The sequence below is a fragment of the Cebus imitator genome, unplaced genomic scaffold (genome assembly GCF_001604975.1).
Source record: "Cebus imitator isolate Cc_AM_T3 unplaced genomic scaffold, Cebus_imitator-1.0 Scaffold700, whole genome shotgun sequence".
Lineage (NCBI taxonomy): Eukaryota > Metazoa > Chordata > Mammalia > Primates > Cebidae > Cebus > Cebus imitator.
The window spans coordinates 323,633-339,979 of record NW_016108015.1 but is presented as its reverse complement, the minus strand read 5'-3'; the positions used below and the strand labels follow the sequence as shown (position 1 = coordinate 339,979).

At 35.1% G+C, this 16,347-nt stretch overlaps 1 protein-coding gene across 1 annotated transcript in view; it reads right to left on the bottom strand.

The window, feature by feature from the left end:
• Nucleotides 1–1,459: 1,459 nt before the first annotated feature.
• Nucleotides 1,460–16,347, bottom strand: part of TACR3 (tachykinin receptor 3) — a 105,988-nt gene continuing 91,100 nt past the window's right edge. The window contains exons 4-5 of the mRNA XM_017518718.2: nt 4,054–4,250; nt 1,460–2,574 (exon numbers count right to left, since the gene is read on the bottom strand). Of these exons, the coding sequence (XP_017374207.1) occupies nt 2,262–2,574; nt 4,054–4,250 (510 nt within the window). The 3' untranslated portion in view covers nt 1,460–2,261. The remainder of the gene's footprint in view (nt 2,575–4,053; nt 4,251–16,347) is intronic.

The window sequence follows — 16,347 nt, the reverse complement described above, 5'->3', positions numbered from 1 at the left end:
ATAAATTTGCTTATTTAAAACATGCACACAAGCTTCACAGACTTTATTGAGCACATGGCAATGCTGTAATGACTCATTATTTCAGTATTTGATTTTAATTATTTTAAGTTGTTGCATTCATAAAATGATTGAATGGATACTATTTGTGTGTTGTTATCATCAGAAGAAATTCATTAGGAACACATATCGTTAGCTTGTTTAGACTTTAAGCACTTTATAGCAATTGGATATGTTTGGTTTTGCCTTCTAAATAGGGAAGAGGTTTGAGAAATAGACCATGATTTGCCATTGAATATTTGCTTTTATTCTGTTTTTCAAACATATTTTGTTGGTGGAGGCACAACAACAAAGTGTTAGAGAGTATTATTTTACACAAATATCTTTAAAAATCAAACTGAATATTTTAAAGGAGAAGTTTGTACTACACATTCACATTCTCAAAAAGTTTCTGCTTTCTTGAGCAGGATTGACAGTATCCCTAATTCAAAGAAAGATGATCTATAAGCACTAAGGTCTGGAAGATACTTTTTACACTTAAAAGTATTTCTTGTTATGTTATGGGTCTCAGAAATGTGCTAGTATATATCTTCTTGTAGTAAAATTGATACTTTTTAGGACTATTATCATTTCTTTCTCATAAGACTTCATTTCAATCTCATAGATTGAATAATCTAAGCAAATGAAAGAAAAGGTCTCTCTGTGGAAGGATAAATGTTAGACTCACCCTCTTGCTCAGCTGGTATTAGTTAACATGTATCCAAACTATTGTGCAGATTTGTTTTCTAAGAGGTAATTCACCTTTCTACACCTTGCCTGGTTTACTCATATGTACCATATATTAGTATTTTTACACCACATTTTCTTTTGTCACACTTACAACTTTTTTTTTTTTTTTTTTCCCCTAAGGAGTTGCCCTTGAAGATATTTTCTGATACCTTCTCCTAGTCCTTATTCTATTTTCAGTGAGGGGAGAGGAGGAGAACACATATAGGATTCTTACCCTATTTATTGGAATGTACTTTTACTGTTTTATAATCTAGCTATTTTTAAAACTGTGAAAAATAAAGAGAATGATAGGAATTTTCTCTCTATATATATATGTATATATATGTGTGTGTGTATGTATATGTATATACATACATCAAACTGAAAAAAAGTACATATATATATATACTTTTTTTTTTTTTTTTACAATTTTTTTTTTTTTTTTTTTTTTTTTTTTTTTTTTTTGAGACACAGTCTTGCTCTGTCACCAGGCTGGAGTGCAGTGGCGCAATCTCGACTCACTGCAACCTCCGCCTCCTGGGTTCAAGCGATTCTTCCGCTTCAGCCTCCCAAGTAGCTAGGACCACAGGCAGGCGCGTGCCACCAAGCCTGGCTAATTTTTTTGTATTTTTAGTAGAGATGGGGTTTCACCGTGTTGGCCAGGATGGTCTTGATCTCTTGACCTTGTGATCCACCCGCCTCGGCCTCCCAAAGTGTTGGGATTACAGGCGTGAGCCACCGCGCCCGGCCCTTTATATTTTTTAAGGTCCTAACTTTGACTACTTTTTAGCTTGGCATTTAAAACTATGTAATGGTCAAAAGTATATAATTTTTACAAATTTTACTTTCTCAGAAAAAATTATCAAGAGAATGACATGTACATTTGCCTAATGATTTAATTAGATTTTCTTTTCAGTTCAATGCCATGTAAGAAATCTTTAAATCCTTAAACTTTTACATTCTACAAAATGAGTTTTCTTTAGCAAAGATTTTCAGTTCCTACTTCTTGAGGTTAATTTTCCATTACTGTAGTGGGAAAATGAGTCATTTACCTTTTTTTCTCCCACTTTATTTCTCTAGGCAAAATGTCCATTTTATATAGATTTTGTTTTCCTTAATTTACAATATTACATTTTAAATGATCTTTAATCTCTTGGAAAAGCTATATGTTATTTTAATGTCACAAATGTATATTGCAATTTGTAAATGAGATAGACTGGAGAGTTCATAAGTATTTTTCAGACATATTTTTGTTTGTTCCATATAATAATTTAGAGTTTTAAAATAATAAATTTAAAGCCCATTTTATTTTGTGTGAAAACTAAGATTTTATTAGTGTCTTTGTCACCTTTATATCCTGCCTTTCTCAGTTTGACTATAGCTGCCAAAAATTGCCTTCTGTTTCTAGAGAGTATATAGGACAGGACTAATAAGTAGGAGAATGGGGTCCTAGGCTGGCATGATGATGGCCTCATCTTTCACCTCAGAAAATGGAATTAAGAATATTCATCCACAGAGGTATAGGGTGAGCTTATGAAACTTGAAGTGGTGGAGGCAGATTTGGAATTCCGGCGGGAGCAGCCATTGAAGCTTGGGTCTCTTGGCGTTGCTCTTTTTTTCTGACTGGACTTGGTGTTGTCTGCATTGCTGGGGTCAAACACCACTGTCATGGACTCCATCCTGGTCACAGTGTACATACTGCTTTGCCGGGTTGGATGAAACCTGGTGGTCTTGAGCTCTAGCTCATCATAGCTGGAAACTTCGATGAACGGACACCAGCGAAATGCTCTCTTGAAGCCAGCTCTGAATCTAAGGAAAAGCAGGCCACAGAAAGAAAAAGTTATTTTTTCAAGCAGATATGTGTTTCAGCTGCCACAGAAAATTCTATGTAAGGCAGTCACAACAACTCAGTTTTTGAGTTTTGTTTTTTTAGCCAAACTCTTAGACTTTTTGGCACAGTATTGTTAGTTTTTTAGTTCTTGTTTGAATTAAATCTTAATTTCCCATTAATGAGAAGCATTGATTCCCAGCAATGAAAAGCATCTCATTCCTGTCAGTGAGAAGTCATCAATAGCAAACGCACAGCATCAGGTAGTCCAGATGTTAAGGAAATTGCATACTTTTCTAACATAATTTTATACATTTATGTAAATATAATTGAATTAGGTTGGCCAGTTAAGGCACTTAAAAATGATATATTTCAAAATAGCTTCTTTCAGAAATGATTACACATTTATAAACTCTAATTTAATGTTAGAATTAATTGCTACTCTTGATGGTTTTATCTAATCATGTATGAAAGTGCAAAATCCTTATCTTTGTAAATCATTAAATGAAGTTGATTAAAAGTGGATGTACTCCTTGTGGGGTGGCGGGAATTGGCATGTGGTTTATGCAATTAGTGAAAAACAAAAATCAAGAGTTAATTAAGTATTTATCAAACTTAAGGCACAGTGTGTTAGAGTCCCAACTGAGAAGAAAGCTAAGTATTTAATTCATGCGGTTACTTACATAAAGCCCCATTTCTACTTGTAAACAAGACATATTGGCTTAGTATAGGACTTACCAGCCCTATGAAATTTAACCCTACCCCTACATGTGCTGACCACACAACCAAGGTTTTTTTTTTTTTTTTTTTTTTTTTTTTTTTTTTTTTTTTTTTATATTCTCACTTTTAATTTTTTAACTTTATAAAAATCTTTCCCTTGACCACCGTGGCTTCTTCATAAGCCATCTCCATAGAGGCTGCATGCTCTCTTACTCACCCCACTTCACAATGCAGGAAGGAAGATTGGAGTTCCTCTTGTTTTTACGAAGTCTTCTACTTTGAAGTTTATATATTTACAACATATCCTTTTAAATAAAGTCCACTCACATATACCATAATCTCTCCATCTTATAGAAATTATTCAAGAATTTCTAGGAAGTATCTTCATTTCTTTGAGGATTTTAGCATATTTTCAGTTCTCCTTCAATCATGAGGGCACTTCTTTTTCTTTGGTAGGCAAAATTCTGAGGTTTCGGAAAAAGAAGTTGGCCCATAGAAAAATCATTCACTTAGAACCCCAAAACATTGTTTGGGTCATGTAATTTTTAAGGTGGGATGCTTTATAAAGTGTGTGGAGGGGGTCTGAAAAAATAAAGCCTTGTGCCTCTCTCAGTGAATTCTTAAATGTTCTCTTCCTTCTGCATTTTGAATTTGAACCAAGAAACTGGAACATTATATGTTTCCAGCGAAGGCAGGAGTGACAATCAACTTGCATTTCATAATTTTGTTTTTTTTTTTACCTTTTATTCAGACAGCAGTAGATGATGGGATTATACATGGTTGAGCTCATTGCCAGCCAAAAGCTAGCCAGGTAGACCTGCTGGATGTATTTCCATCTATTTAGTTGTTGATAGATTGCAGTGAGAATGAAGTAAATATGATAGGGCAGCCAGCAGATGGCAAATGTCATGACGACAATAATCATCATTTTGACAACCTTTAAAGAAAAAAAGGTCATTTTTGACAAATATAATAATCATTAAATGTAATAGTTACAATAGGTTATTGCAAACCATGCTTTTCTGCCAATACAGTTAAATACACATCATGCCTAAGGAATAGTAAATATATTAAAAAATGGTGAAGCAATATAGGGACAGTTGCCAAAGATAAATCTCAAGAAAATATGCTATGTCACTATTCATTTCTACCTATCTAAGTCAATGGATAGTGCTAACTCAAACACAGGTGAATATATTTTGATTGGCCTGAAGAAAATAAATGTTTAGAAAAACCTAGAGCACCTAGAGCAGAGAGAGGTAGGAGCTGGGATGTGGCTGTGTAGCCTGCATTGTACAGTAGTGGAGACACAATGTCCAGGAAACTGACTGTTAAGTCACTATGGAGGTTTACAAAGCTGCTAGGGTTGGGCTTGTTCATCAGTACTCTTTTCTTAGCCTGACTATAGTTTAAGACTATTCAGATTTCTTTAATACCCTGCTCACTAGGCAACCTTATGAATATTAATTTGGTTTCTCTTATTATCTGATATTGGGGAAGGTTTCCCCAAATAGTGATTATATGTAAATATTCACATTAATGTGAGGAAAATATCGACTTCAGATTTGCAAGTAGGTTATTGGTTTATGTGACTGTTTTATGCATTAGCTTATATGACTTTTATAAGCATAGGGCATTTCCTTTGATTTTATACTTCTGAATGATAATAAGCTGGACAGGTCTAATCAAAGTAGAATGTCAGCTTTTATTTCTCTTGCACTAGGCTTAAAATTCCTAATGTCTTATCTTTTTTACTCCCAGTGTCTATCATAGTCCCTGGTATATAGCTGGAGATACATATATACAGAATGGATGAATAAGAAATGGCAATGTACAATTTGTAACAGGAGGTTGAATGGAGGATGTTTTGTGTGTCTCTAAATGAAATAAAATCTGTTCCACTGTCTGTGTTTATAAGAAAGGTAGAATCAAAGATATTAAACATTGAGCAACTTAGCTTTGTATTAAAAATAATATTCTGAGTATCTCATTTGATATTTCTCAGAAACAATCTATCTGCTAAGTATGTTCATGGCTCTTTTGGGGATTTGGGAATAGTAAAAATTTTTAAATAAGATACTTTAAGCAAAATAATTTTGAAGCTTACCTGCAGTCAGATTAAAACAAATCAGAGAAAGCTCTGATGTAAATGGCCTATGAGGCACCTCAGAACTAGAAAAATGCAGCATTTATGAAATGGACTTGTCATTTGACTGCAAATTAGAGATTCAGATGAAAGTTGGCAAGGGTTAGTCAGGAGAGACGTGATTTTATAAATTGACAAAGCATGAAATGGATCAACATGGAAGGTATCTCTTCCCTAAGGGCCAAATCACTGTACCATTCAGGTGACCAGCATTGAGCAGGTGGAAATTGGCCATCAGAGTTGAAAATCCAGGTCAACAGCTCATAGAATGTCATCACTGGCCATACCATATAACATCTTTTGATTTTTCCAGGTTCTTCAAATTGCATTGCTTTCTTCTGTAGAACTGCTTTTGTATTTCTGCATTTTATTTCTCAAATTTCCTATTCAAAATTCATGTACTTGTGAAAAACAAGTGACATAATTTAATTTACATCTATGCAACATTTCACATATTTAAAAATTAATTAATTGTCTTTCAATTGCACATTAGCAAACGGAGGCAAAAACCAAAATATTTGACCACTGTCATTCATGTAACTAAGAAAGGTCTTTCTTTAAAACTCCGACTCTTAAGTCTTTTTACCCTTTATTTATAGATAAAAACATCTATTGAATATCTTTTGAGTTTAGAATATAATATTGAGAAAAATAGTGATTGAGAATCAATTCCTTCTTCTCAAGTTTACAACATAATGAAAAAAATGTTCAATTTTAATAAAAATGCATGCATTGAGGAGTGTGAACATGTACAGATAAAATTTACAATAGTATTTATGAGAATGTACTAGTTTATTGTAGATTAGAATGATTCAATACATGCCTGCTAACTGTAGGCTCAGAGGATATTAGACTAAATGAAATGGGTCTATTGATGATTTCATTGTTGAATTAATAAACATTCTACTATTTCTTGAACAGGATAGTTAAGCTCCAGCCATAGATTATTCTCCATGGCTCCTTCCTCTACCTAGAGTACTCTTCTAACCATGATTCCCAGGGTTTAAGTACCTCACCTCCTTCAAGCTGTTGCACAATTGTCATTTTTTTCTTTGAGTGCTATTCTGACCAACTGATTTAAAATCGCAATCTGCCCTTCCAGCACTCTCAGAACCTCTTAGCTGGCTCTTTATGTTCAGTTTGTTATGTTTATTCTTTATTTTGTGTCTCCTGATGCTGAAATATAAAAGAGCAAGTATTTTCTGTTTGTTTTGTTCCTTTGTATATTTCAGGCACCCAGACTGGACTTCATATATAAAGGGTGCTCAGAAATTTCTTAAATGAACAAAGGAAAGTGACTATAAAACAAAAGAGGCTGAAAGATACAGACAGTTAAGTAATGTCTAAGATTTTACTCAGTCATCAATTCCTGGTATCATTTGTTTTTCATTTAAAATGAACATGTGTATGTAAAATGAGCATGGCATTTACTGCTATTTCTGCTTTCAAGGCAAACACATGTAAAAAGAGAATGAGTCCAAAAATAATGTAATTATTTTTTTATGGGGCACATGAAAGCATTACATTTCATTCTAAGCAAATGTTAAGAACAAGAAAAATATCTATGAGAATGTTAACATAAATTTTATTTGAATCATTTTATACAGACTGACTACAAACTCCCTATGCACAAAATTGCTTTCCAACAATTGTGTAAGACCTACTAAGGCTATCAGAGTCCTTTCAGATAAATTTCAATTGTCAAAGTGCAAAAAGTTCAGAAAAACATGCAAAAATTAAAATGCATGTGGAAAATGGGACAGAGACTTCAGGTAACTTCTAACTCACATACAGCGGGCCTTGAGGACTTACTGTGAAAGATTTATAAACACATTTTAAAATTTTTAAGGAAGTTTTAAAATATCCTACAGAAATTTTTAAAAGTAGAACAGCTGCTATAATATATTTTCTGTACGATTTCTATAAAATATGTTACCTTGACTCTCTGCTCAAAAAATCTTGTAGTGTTATTTCAGGTGGTGAACTCTCTGGACCCTAGTTTTGATGTGACTATAAAAGCAGTTTTTTAGGTGGAAACAATGGTCTTGCTTTGTGAAATGCTGAAGTCACAAAATTGAAATCACCCTCCTCATGAAATGCCAAAGAAAAGAGCTCTTTGAAGCACAATGCTTGAGCAATGATAGATGTACAGATGCTATAAGCAGTTATCACTGTATTGCATGGCTGTAACAATGGCACAGCGCAGACAGGCTATGAACTGTTAAAGAGATAAAAGTATCAGTTGATAACTTTCAGAAATTCAAGAGACTTTTAGGCAAATGACAATCTGGGACAGAGAAGGTTCAAATCTCTCATCATGTCTTAATAATTTTATTAAGTGTAGAGTTACCTATTATCCTTGGAAACTTACAAGCAGAATGAAGGAGGAAAGTGGGAACATGTAATGTAGCTCCTACAAAGTTATAGTGCCTATTTTTAGCACTTAAGAATCTAACTACATAGGCAAAATGGAACTGCATGTTGTCATATATTAGTGAGAATAAACTTTGGATACCTTTCCTTCATGTATCAAAGGGGAACGATCTTAGATTTTTGTATACCATACAGATTAGACTAAAATGCCTACAGCTGTTATTACCATTACATTAAATTAGTGTAGTATGGATGATTTTGAGGTTTAGGTTGTAAAAGCAAAGATTAGTCTAGGAAATTAATTAAAATGCTGACAACTATTTAGAAAACTCTAGGAATCATATTCTTTGGTACAGGATTTATTCTTTCTAAATATTTGGAATAAAAATGATCAGCTTGGTGCAACAAAAAACAAAACAAAACTTTTTGTTTTGATTAGAGTCTCCTCAGAGCATATGTTTCAAAGAATTGTCCCATGGACCACACCCTACCACTTGTTAATAACTGTCCTCTGCACAAATGTTCTCAAATGGACATTATTTTCCCTTAAGTGAAAATTACAGGCCATGTTATTCTAAGTACAAATTAGCAGACTAAAATAATATACTCAAGGGTAGTATGTTTTAAAAAATTAATAAAACGTATCAACATTAAAAGTATTGCTTCATAGGCTATTTAGGTTTGGCTTTTGGTGCTTCAGTTTAAAAGACAAAAGAACTTCAGTCTCACATGAGACAATAAGAAGTTAGTAATACCTTTGCAAAGAGTTCAGCATGACTCAGAAGATAAATTTGGCCAGTAATTTCAGGATTGGGTGAAAATATAGGCACTTTATGCGAGTGTCATCTAAGTAATCGGACACTGTTGCCAAATCTCACTAACATGTACATTCAGTTAATATTTGCCTAGAGCAATGCCTATAAGAAATTATGTCAAGCCCAAGCAAATGAAAAAACCTGTGTGCATATATTATTGAAAAAATTTTTGTGTGTGTATGTTTGTGTTGTGCTTGTGCTCTACTTCTTTACATTTTATTAGTCACATTTTCTTTTTAATGCAAATCTATGTTTTCATTGTAAACTTGATCTTTGAAAGCACTGTAAGATTTTAGGCCTATAATGATCTGAAACCAAAGGAAAAGATGCAACCACAGAAAGCAAGACACGAAAGATGGCAAAAAAAAAAAAAAAAAAAAAAAAAAAAAAAAAAAATTAAGATTGATTTTATGGCATGATAGTTAGAGATGAAAATTTATAGAGTCCTTTTATGGGCTGAATTGTGCCCCCTTCAAAATTCATATGTCAAAGTTCTAACTCCCACTACCTTGAAATGTGACTATATTTAGAGATAGAGCCTTTGAAAATGGAATTTAGTTAAAATTAGGCCATTAGCGTGAACCCCAATTTGATATGACTGGTGTCCTTATACAAAAAAGACACAGGAAAAAGGAAATAGACACAGAAAGGGAAAAGCATGTAAAGACAGAGAGAAAGATGGTCATCTGTATGCTAAGGAGAGATGTCTTTGAAGAAACCAACCCCACTGTCACTTTGATATTGGACTTCTACCTTCCAGAATTGTGAGAAAGTAAACTTCTATTTTTAAAGTCACCCAGTTTGTGGTATTTTGTTATGGAAGCCCTGGAAAAATAATACAAAATTTGATAATGAGAGGTGAAATGCTACTGTAACAAATGTCTAAACATGGGAAAGAGGCTCTGAGACTGGGCAATTGATACAGGCTGGAAAAATTCTGAGATGTAAGACAAACCATAGATTTCTTTGAAGAGACTGTTAGTAGAAAGATAAACACTAAAGGCAATTTTAATGAGGTATCAGAAGAAAAAAAACAAGAGCAATAGAGAAAGATTTTTATAGTCTCTGAGATATATCATCATAAATAGAATATTGACAGAAATATGAACATTAAAAGTGCTTCTCGTGAAGTCTCAATTGTAAATGAAAAAAATGTTATTAGACCCTGAAAAAAAGGTAATTATTGTTATAAAGCAACAAAGAACTTGGCCAAATTGTGCTCTAATATTTTGCAGAAAGTAAAATTTTTAAGTGATAAACTTGGATATTTAGCTGAGAAAATTTCTAATCAAAGTGTTGGAGGTATGTCTTGGTTCCTACTTCTAGCAAATTGTTAGAGGAAATAAATGAATTGAAAAGGCATTTGTTCTATATGAAGTTTAAGGTTTTTTCCCCAATTCTGTGAATAAATTCATTGGTAGCTTGAGGGGAATAGCATTGGAGGGATAGCATTAGGAGAAATACCTAATGTAGATGATGGGGGGATGGATGCAGCAAACCACCACCATGGCACATGTATACCTATGTAACAAACCTGCATGATCTGCACATGTACCCCAGAACTTAAAATGTAATAAATATATATATAAAAGAAAAGACATTTGTAAGCAAAAAAGAATCAGAATTTAAAGATCTGGAAAATTTTCAGCCGATCCATATTGTAAAAAATGAGAAAGCATGTTCTAGAGCAAACACTAAAGGTATGGGTGGATAATCATTTGATAAAGAGATTATAGAAATGTGACATATGGATCTAATCAAGTATCTCTGCAGAAGACAGGAAAAAATTATGGGATTATACTAGCAGAAATGCTGCCAGATTTTGACTGAAGGGGACAGATACAGGGTGAAATTGAGGAAGGCAGCCAGACTTCTGTGATTCTATAGTACAGGCCAACAGAGCTACCCAGCTATAAACATGTATTATCCTTCAAGAAAAAAGAACAACAACGCTAAAGGTGAATCAGAGGTTGGCAGGTTTGCTGCTGCCAACATGGGCCCAGAGCACACAGGCTGTGAGATAGGGCTGTCTCCTCTTTCAGTGCCAAGTGGTTGGAGCGCTGCCCAGGGCTGAGCCAACAAAGATTTTTTAGCATTAATATATAATGAAATTTGTCCTGCTAGATTTCAGATTTGCTTGGGATCAGTCACCCCTTTCCTCTTTCTGATTTCTTTCTTTTGTAATAGAAATGTCTATTCTATGACTTTCCCACCATTCAATTTTGGAAGCAAGTAATTTTTCTGGTTTCACAGGTTCAAAGCTGTAGATAAATTCTGCTTGAGAGTGAATCATACCTGGAGTCTCACCCATATCTCAATTAGATGACAATATAAATAAGACTTTTATTTAGATTTGATACTGGAATGGGTTAAGACTTTTGGGATGAGGTGAATATATTTTGCACACAAAAATGACAGAAATATTAGGGGGTGAGTGGACAGAGTGTTGTAGGTTGCATTGTAGCCTCCCCAAATTCTCTACGTTAAAGTCCCAAATTCCAGTAACTGAGAATGTGACTATATTTTGATAATGTATTTAAAGAGGTACTTAAGATGAGGTTATTAGGGTGGGCACTAAACTAATATGTCACGTATGTTTAAAAGAAGAGATTAGTACAGACACATGGAGGGAAGAACATGGGAAGACATGAGGTTACAGACTTCTGCAAAACAAAGAAAGAGGTCACAGAAGAAGCCAACCCTTTTGACGCTTTGAGCTTGTACTTCTAGCCTTTGGAATTGTGAATATATTTTTGTTGTTTAAGCCACTCAGTCTATGGTATTTTGTTATGGCAGCCTGAACAGACATCTCAAATACAATGTTTGAGATGCCAAGGACATCCAATTGAATCTGTCACTTGGACTTACACTAAAGAGTAGTCCCTTTGATTAAAGCAAAAGGCTTCTCAATTATCGTACTTAGGTATTCGCCTCTAAAGGAGCAGAGCTGATTACACTTATTTTTAGAAGAGAATTAAAGCAGAAAATAGCCGGGAAACAACTTCTATTCTTTAGAAAAATAATAGATTATTTGGATGCCTGAAGTATTGGTTAAAAAATAGGCTTATTTACTAGTATTTCAGACATCCAAATAAGACCAGTTTTGAGAAGAATTTTTAAAAAATTAAATGTGGTTTACCTTAAATGTATACCTATAGAAAATTAACACAAAAATGTAATGAGTGTACTATTCATAATATATAGACAAAATATGTAAGAATACTAATTCATTATAAACTACAAGAAAGTAGTAATGTGGTCTTTTAATAGGAATGGAATTTGGAATTTTGTATGCTTGATATTAGCCAAAAGGGATGAGTCTCAAATTTTTTGTTCAGTGTCTTCTGCTCTTACTCAAGGAGGTGGGCTGGGTTGTTACATTGTAACTTGGCAACAATGGAGACTTTGTTGTCAACGTTCCTGCCTCTGTATTGTAAGTTTCTGTCTTACAAATTCTGCACGGTATAACAGTGTTTTCAAAATTTCCCTCCTGTGTTTTATTTAAAAACTTTCTCATCCTACTTTTCAACCATCAATTTCCATATCTTTTCCTTGATTACCTTCCTGTCATCAATTTCTGTTAATACTGATTCTATGTTACAGAATGCAATGCTCAGCACTATGAAGGGCTTTACTCTATACATTGGCCAGGTGGTTTTAACAACCATTTTGAGAATCATCAGAAGAAAATCGTGTAAACAGTTACATTATTCTTTGAGAGAGGTAAAGTCAAAGGGCATATTTAAGGATAAGCCCTGAGAGATGAGTCAGTGGAGTCATGTCTATTACTGATTTCAGTAAAAGGTTTAGTTATATTTTTATATTCATTTAAAAAATTTTAAAATACATGAGCTTATTTAATCCTTAAAACAAACTTTTGACTACATTAATATATTAATACTTTCTCCATTTTATGGATGAGGAACTTAACATTAAGGAGGTGCAGTGATTTTTCAAGATCGCAAAGGCAAGTTCAGTGCTAGGATCCCAAAGGCAAGTTCAGTGCTAGGTTTCTTAATTTCTGATTAGCTAAAACTCATTTAGTAAACATTGTGCTTCTCATTGTGGGACTGTTTTAGAGGGACTTCCCTGGAGTCTGATTTTCCCGCCTCAGAGGGCTAGGGCTCTTTGTTCAGTTTCCTGCCGTCGGGCCAGGTAGAGTTCTTTGTTTCCCACCTGCAGGCCAGGTAGAGTTCTTTGTCCCACCTTCTCTGAGGATAAGCCAGGTAGGGCCCTTTGTCTCAGAATTTCCCGTGCTGGCTCTTGAAGGAGGGGGCTCTGTGACTCAGTTATAAAACAAGTAGCCAATCTGGTAACGGCGCTTTGAAAGAACTCCTCTCATTAGACGAGAACATGAATGGGGAGGGAATAACTCAGGAATTAAAACTCCAGCCACCCCTGCCTGAACGGATTCCTCTCCAGATCCCCTCCCACTAAAGTGTGGGAGCTGTCCTTTCACTCTGCCTAATAAACTGCACTTTGCCTACTTTTTGGGTCCATAGGTTATACTCCAGCTGTAAAACTCACCCGCCTCTGGGGTCCTTTCCCCATTCTTCAAGTTAGGGAGGCCAAGAACCTAAGTGCCGTCTCTAGTTCCTGCATCCTTTGTGGCCCAGAGGCTAGGACTCCTGGTTTTCACCCAGGTGGCTGGGGGTTTGACTCCTGGTATGGGAACCAAGGAATCTTTTTGCAGTTTTACTCCTCCAGCAACATCAAGACTGTTAGAAACACTCCCTGTTTCTTTCTTCACTTATCATACCCAGTCACAGAATCTTTTCTCTAAGAAACAGCTCATTTAAAGTTTATGTGAGAGGAGATGTTTTCCTAAAGCAGGAAGGTGAAAGAGTAAGAAAAGAAGTTGAGATGGTGAAGATGGCAGCTTATGGTTGAAGACTCACTTATTTAACTCTACATGAATACAGATAGATTTATCCGAACTAAAAACTGTGAAAGGGAAACATGATATTTTAAATATTTTATGTGCTCATATGGTACAATCGACTTCCACATTCTTCACTTACGTGACATACATTTAAAGATAAATGGATAATAAGTATAAATCATTGACAACCTCACATATTCATTAGATTATACTAAATTACACTAGCAGTCATGCAAAGAGGGGAGAAAGGGGAGGAGGCAGGAGGGAGAAAACCACAAACCCCCCTGCAAGAAGAAAAGAAAACAATTTTGTCTAGTAAGTAGTTAATGGTGTCACTCCTCCAAACCTTACAATCTTACTAAAACTGATCTTGCCACATGCTTTAATGAAGAACGGTCAAACAAAGCCACTCTGGAATGAAGCAGATGTGCTGAAAGGACTATTTTAGTCTCAAATTAATAGCTAATTAATTTAAGATCCTTTGACATCCATGAAAAGGGAGAAAGACAAGAGGACTTCTACTTCAATTACCATTTCTGGAGAAGAGGGTAAAAATGAGAATACAGTTTCAAACCATTGCCAGCTTACTGAGAACATGGCATAGGGTCACCTCATCCCTCTTATTCTTCTCTGTCTCAGGAGTTGCAGGGAGAGATCTAATATTTTGAAAGTATGACTGGCCAGGTAGAAAAGGCCAGGCTGAAACCCTTTGTCAGACCAAGAGATATGTTTTGCTATATGTGATACAACTCATCTTTTTATTTTATTTATTTATTTATTTATTTGAGACAGAATTTCTCTCTTGTTTCTCAGGCTGGAATGCAATGGTGCAATCTGGCTTACTGCAACCTCTGCCTCCTGGGTTCAAGCAATTCTCCTGCCTCAGCCTCCCGAGTAGCTGAGATTACAGGCATGCACCACCACACCCAGCTAATTTTATATTTGTAGTAGAGATGGGGTTTTACCATGTTGATCAGACCGGTCTCCATTGTAGTACAATATCCTTATTTGTAGTTACAATGAAGTAAATCTGTGATTTGGACATGCCTGTCGCTTTCCCTGGAGTGTCCTGATTTTTTTTTTTTTTTTTTTTTTTACAAAATACTCTATGCCTCCTTTGAGAGGTCAACTCAGGTTCACCTCTCTAAATAACTTCTTGAAGAGAGTTCAGATTACCTGGTGGCCGGCCATCAAGCAGACTATGTGTAGGCAAAACTCCATCTGAGGAATTCAGAAATAATTAGACTTCTTTATTATCTAAAGCCTGCATCTGGTACAAGTGTTCTTTCCCCCTAATTTTTAAGTAACCAGAATTTCTATACATCTCCAGAATGCATGCACATTGAAACTCATTGTGCAACCCTTACTGACATACTGACATTGAAATAACTACAAATGTAATAATTTACTACAACCTATGTGACTAATGTGGTTCAAATTACCCCTAAATTCTCTCTTTAAAGTCCATAAATGCCCCTAAGGAAAATCCACCACAGTGTGCTCAGTCCTTTCTTGCTGAAATGCCCCACTGCACTCTGCTGCAGCATTATTTTCTATTTAATAAAATTTTCCTTTTTCAACCTATATGGTCAGTAAATTCTTATTACCTGTGAGCCAACCAGTTGCTGTTCCTGGGGCTCTGACACTACATCTCGTACTTCCTTTAATTTCTTCAGACAGGCAGCATTAGGTAATAACCCTTAATCAGATTTAGCAAGTCATATTTATATTTTGTAACACAGATATGTGGTATTGTTAAGCACATTTCTGTTTCTTTTAGTCCAGATCATGGCTTATGCATTATTCATCTTTGTGCCCTCAGAAATTAGCATAGTTCTTGATATTTGAATTTTGAAAGTATCTTTTGATTTTTGGAGATATCTTATTTTCTGACCCAGTTATGAACATTTTAATTGCAGGAAGCATTACATATTTATTTATATCTTATCAGTGTTTAGCATTATCATGCTCATAATAAGAATTTAAAAATATTATCTAAAATGAATAAAACAAAAATACTTTTATATATTTTTAATTTAAAATAAAATAATCTTTATTGCTCTTAGTTTTTGTTTTAGCAGGATGGATGTTTGGAAAGAATAGCCATTCGAGCCACGTGATAATATAGGCTTAAGAAAGAATCAAAATTGTTTTTGCTTACTTAGTTTATTGTATCCTTAGATTGTACATATAGAGAATATTGACTTGAAATATACATTTTAGAGACAATGGTCTATAGATGACATTTAATGCCCCAGGAAGGAATGAAATTACTCAGAGAATAAAGAATAAGAAGTAGTCTAGACTAAGCCCCAAATAACTCAGATATTTTGAAGTCAGATAGAGACAAAGAGCTGGAAAGGACATGAGGAATGAGTAGTTAAAGATTAGACAAGTAAACTATAAAGCAGTCAAAAACATCAATAAAGGGTTTTCCTCTCCTTTAGGAGAGAGGATTGCCACTCCCGTAAAATGTTGCTCAAAGTTTTAGTAAGATAAGAAATGACAGGTTTTTTTTCGGATCCAAGATGGCCGTTTAGGAACAGCTCAGGATTGCAGCTCCCAGTGAAATTGCAGAGGGTGAGTGGACGCCGCATTTTTATTGCCCACAGACTAGGAAATTCCCAGGCAGAGGAGCTCCACGGTCGCCAGCGCGGGTGTTTCGGTCAGCGCGGCTGTGCCGGTCGGCGCCACTGCTTTGCCCTGCTCGGCTGCTTTGTCGGAGCCCTGGAGCAGCGGTTCTCTGGTTCTCTGTACAAAATACACCGGTCCGGGTGCCCTTTTGGCTGGCGATTGAAGCCACGGGAAGTCGCCCATT